General features: G+C 39.0%; 1 protein-coding gene across 1 annotated transcript; it reads left to right on the top strand.

Annotated features, from left to right (window-relative positions):
- The first annotated feature begins 490 nt into the window (after nucleotides 1-490).
- Nucleotides 491-2,474, top strand: LOC6565608 (probable cytochrome P450 4s3). Its single transcript, XM_001992205.2, has 4 exons — nucleotides 491-780; nucleotides 854-1,307; nucleotides 1,369-2,078; nucleotides 2,153-2,474. Exons 1-4 carry the CDS (start codon nucleotides 630-632, stop codon nucleotides 2,308-2,310), a joined length of 1,473 nt encoding a protein of 490 aa, XP_001992241.1. The 5' UTR covers nucleotides 491-629; the 3' UTR covers nucleotides 2,311-2,474.
- The last annotated feature ends 2,088 nt before the right edge of the window (nucleotides 2,475-4,562 follow it).

Below are 4,562 nucleotides of genomic sequence, written 5' to 3'. Positions count from 1 at the left end.
ATATTCGCATGTGGGTTAAAGACACTCTCGACTAGTTGTTACCAGTTACATTTTGCACTGCCTGCGGTTGGGAGTATGTACATAATTGATCATTATGAGATTTTCTATTTACTTAATGTGATACTAACTTTTTTACAGTCGAAATATTTATATAATTTTAGAATTGCTAGTCGACTGAGTCTGAAAATAGTACTAATTACTCAAGTCTTAGTAACTAATAATCAAATCAGAACTGTACTCTTTTTAATATTACATAGCATATTTAACTAGGCGAATTAATATTTTCTCAAATATTACAGAGATGTCAGAGAAACGATTGATTATTGTAATTAAAGATTTTTTCATGTTCGTAGTTTGTATCTATTAGATATAAATGTACTGCATCGACAATTTCATAATTTTCGCATACAAACTGATTGTTAGAGTATATAATTTTGTGCAACTCGCAGGTATCAACTAATTCAAGCTGTCGCTGAAAGAAATATAAATCAGTTGTATTAGTTGCTTAGAGCCGAGCGGTTGTCCGGCGCGCATTCTAAAGCTACAAATTAAAAAAATATATATATTTACAATTTTAATTGTGAAGATAGTTTACCTGTTTTAGTTCTTTGTTTTTTTTTTTTTGCACTATGAATACTGTGGCATTGCTCGCGTTTGCCGTGTGGGCGATTTTTCTGCGCTACTTGCCGCAGATTCTGAGGTTTGTGCACCTGATACGCTTTTCCAAAACACTACCAGGTCCCACTGTGAGTGAACTGATTGCCAATGTGAAGAGAGGCGGTAAGTGGAGCAGCAGAACAACTCACGTATAAACATGAACAAAGTCAGAAGTCAATAAACTCTACCTCGGCAGAGGTACTCAAATGGCTGAAGGAGTTGCGGGCGCGGCATGGACCCGTTTTTCGCATATGGTTTGGCAAGGATCTGATGGTGTTCTTCACCACGCCCGAGGACATGAAGCAGCTGCTGAGCAGCAATGCGTTGCTGTACAAATCAAATAGCTATCAGCAATTGGAGTGTTGGCTAGGCAAGGGTCTGCTCACCAATGGCGGCGAGACTTGGCATCGGCGCCGCAAGCTGCTGACGCCGGGCTTCCACTTTCGCATACTGAGCGAGTTCAAGGAGCCAATGGAGGAGAATTGTCGCATCCTGGTTAGCAAATTGCGCGAAAAGGCCAATGGCGAACCCTTCAACATCTATCCATACATCACGCTCTTCGCTTTGGACTCTATCTTGGAGACAGCGATGGGCATCAAGAAGCACGCCCAAATGCAGAGCGATTCCGAATATGTGCAAGCAGTGCAGGCGTAAGTTGATGTTGGAATAATGGCAGTGTACTTTATACCCTAACCCTAACATATATTTCAGCATTTGCCGGATTTTACACCAGCAGAGCTTCTCCTTCTGGCAGCGTTTTCCAATAATATTCAAATTCTCCTCAGCGGGACGAGCGCGTAATGCTGCTCTGCGCGTCCTGCACGCAGAAACGCATCGAGTCATTCAAATGCGCCGCAAGCAGCTGCAGCAGGAGTCTCAACAGAAGGTTGAGGCTAATAATGACAACGATGTGGGGGCCAAGCGACGTTTGGCATTCCTTGATATGCTCTTGCTGTCGCAGATGGAGGGTGGGGGCGTAGAGCTGACCGATTTGGATATACGAGAGGAGGTGGACACTTTCATGTTTGAGGGGCACGATACGACCAGCTCGGCGATAGCCTTTGCCCTTTATCTGTTGTCTAAGCACGCCGATGTGCAGCAGCGCGCCTACGAGGAGGCTGTGGAGCGAGAGGGACATGAAAAGGAATCGATGCCCTATCTGGAGGCAGTCATCAAGGAGACGCTGCGCTTATATCCCGCGGTACCATTCTATTCACGGCAGGTGCGCGACGATCTGCAGGTGGGCAACGTGACAGTGCCGAAGGGGGCCAGTGTTAGTTGCCTGGTTTATATGCTCCATCGCGATCCCGATAGTTTCCCCAATCCGGAACGCTTCGATCCCGATCGATTCTATCTCAACGAACAGAACCTGCATCCATTTGCCTTTGCCGCCTTCAGCGCCGGACCACGCAACTGCATAGGTATTTACGACCCCTTTCAATATTATTTTCCAACCCATTAATTAATTAACTGCATTCCATATTCGTATCGCCAGGTCAAAAGTTCGCCATGCTGGAGCTGAAGTGTTCGCTGTCGATGATATTGCGGCATTATCAGTTCCTGCCTGTTGCCGGTTATGAGCCACAGCCATTGGCCGAGCTGATCATGAAAAGTGGTAATGGTATCCAGGTACGCATGCAGCCACGCCCTTAATTGTATTGAGTTACCCTCTTGAACCTTCTAATCTTCATATACCTAACTAAATGTATTTCGACTTGTCATCATCATAATGTTTATATTTTTTGTGTCTCTCATAATTATAATACGATTAAGTGAAAATAAATCAAAATAAACGGAGAAATCAAAATAAAACAAAATTTTATTTCAATTTAAGCGCAGGTCTGAGATTAGATAGTGTGTAGCTAAAGCATAGAATCTGAACTTTCTCTGTTACTTACAAGCTATATGGGGGGTGGCCATATATCAATTTGTACGCACTGAAATCTAAATGGAAAAGTACGCAAAAACATGCTTTGAAAGGAAAGCGTTTTTGATTAGGGTCGGGCAAATAAAAAATTAGACTGTGGTCGATAAGGCGGGTGTCGGACTTTAGAATTGGAATTGGGGCAAGGCGAAATGCTTCAATTTGCGTCATCAAAGAGTAACAATTCTGTCTATTCTGTAGAACGACACTAATATACAGATGTAGCCACATTTATGCAAGTAATTGGTCGGGTAATCCAAGATTAGAATGAATGAACTGAATAAATAGTATATATGTTATCTTAGAATTTCTGGTATTGTTTATTTGCACGCAATTTTGAACTATGGAAAATACAATTAATTTCTTTGAATATGTATTAGATTAGACATAATCATATATACATATGTATGTATGTATGTATCGATATATAGATATAGATAAAGCCAACAAATTTGTATCAACAACAAAAATATTTATACGTTATTTGTATACAATATATATACATATATGGATAGTTAGTTGGAGTTACATATAAGTATAGTCGATATATATATGTATATAGATTCATATACTCTTGCTGAACTCTGTTAGACATGTTACATATTAAGATACGCATACGCACACACACATACATATTGCTATCCAAATCTGTTAAAGCACTGTTAAATCTGTCGACTATTTTTGTTTATGTTACAATGTGTTCCCTGACAATTCCTTAAGCTATATAAATATATATATACCTTCTTGCGAGACGATTCCATCTGGTTCTTACTTAAGTTTTACTAATCGTATTGCAATTTGGATGCTTTCTTCACATGTTTCAGTTAAGTTTTATTTTCATTCGATTAACAACTAGTTAAATTCCTTGAAAATAGCTTTGGATTAGTTATAAGAATATAATAATATATGGTATGTTACATTTCCCTATCTAGATTGCCTTCAATTTCCATAAATGTGTTGTTATTTGTTTTTGTGCCCATATTCGATCTATAATCCATATACATATATATGTATAGATATATATATATACATACTGTGCCTGATTCGATCTAAATTTTAATATATTTCTCCTCCAGGTTAATAGTAAATGTATGTGTCTGTTATGCATAGTGTGAACTAATGATATGATACGGTTAGGCTAGCAATGTGTTCTATAAATATCGTGGATATATATATAAATATATATATATATATATTTAGCGTATTTAGCAAATGAACAATCTATTTTATCGCACAGAGAACAATTCGTAGATTAGCTAATACCCTAGCTGTAGTAGTATAGTCAGTAAATATAACAAGAACTAGTTGCAACTTATACTCGTATACATAGATAACAATTGTATTATTCTTTAGCATATATGTTTTATGTATCATTATCATTATTATAACTCGTAACAGACTCTATCCTAAACAGATGTCATAGGAACAAGCGATAAGGTGCAAAAATACGCCTGGTACTTTAATACCGAATCGGAGCGGTTAATAGTATAGTATAACAGCATTAGGAATCCATCTAAGTACGTTCTTAAAAACCAATTCTGCTTTAGGGGAAGGGGCGTTCTAGCTCCAAAGTAGGAGAGTGTACGCCATATAGGTATTATCGAAATAAAACGATCATTCCTAGTATATTATCTTTCTAGAATCCAAGAAGCATAGGCGAGGTGCTGAAATCTATGGTTATAATATTGGAAAAGCAGAGGGTTTTCTTAAAACCTCGGACGATCGTGTTAAGCAATTCTAGGAACATTATCTCTACACTCAAAAACCAATCAAATCTGCAAGGATATGCTGTAAAAACAAAAGATAATAAAAATAACATTTCGGTTTGCGCGGAAATTAAATTTGGATGCTCGATCAGCAGCTTAAAGCCAGGGTATGCAAATAGTGCGGCAGACATCGCGTCTGTGCGGATGGGGATGCGGTTCCTCGCCAGTGGGTCCACCACCACCACCACCGCCATCACCACCACCACCACCACTAC

The sequence above is a fragment of the Drosophila grimshawi genome, unplaced genomic scaffold (genome assembly GCF_018153295.1).
Source record: "Drosophila grimshawi isolate 15287-2541.00 unplaced genomic scaffold, ASM1815329v1 contig_848, whole genome shotgun sequence".
Classification (NCBI taxonomy): Eukaryota; Metazoa; Arthropoda; class Insecta; order Diptera; family Drosophilidae; genus Drosophila; species Drosophila grimshawi.
This window is presented reverse-complemented; position numbering and strand designations above follow the sequence as displayed.

Excerpts from the sequence above, each read along its gene's own strand:
- LOC6565608 (XM_001992205.2), top strand. The coding sequence starts at position 630 with ATGAATACTGTGGCATTGCTCGCGTTTGCCGTGTGGGCGATTTTTCTG. Across the intron at positions 781-853 it reads TGCCAATGTGAAGAGAGGCG|AGGTACTCAAATGGCTGAAG; the intron begins GTAAGTGGAGCA and ends CTACCTCGGCAG. Across the intron at positions 1,308-1,368 it reads TATGTGCAAGCAGTGCAGGC|CATTTGCCGGATTTTACACC; the intron begins GTAAGTTGATGT and ends CATATATTTCAG.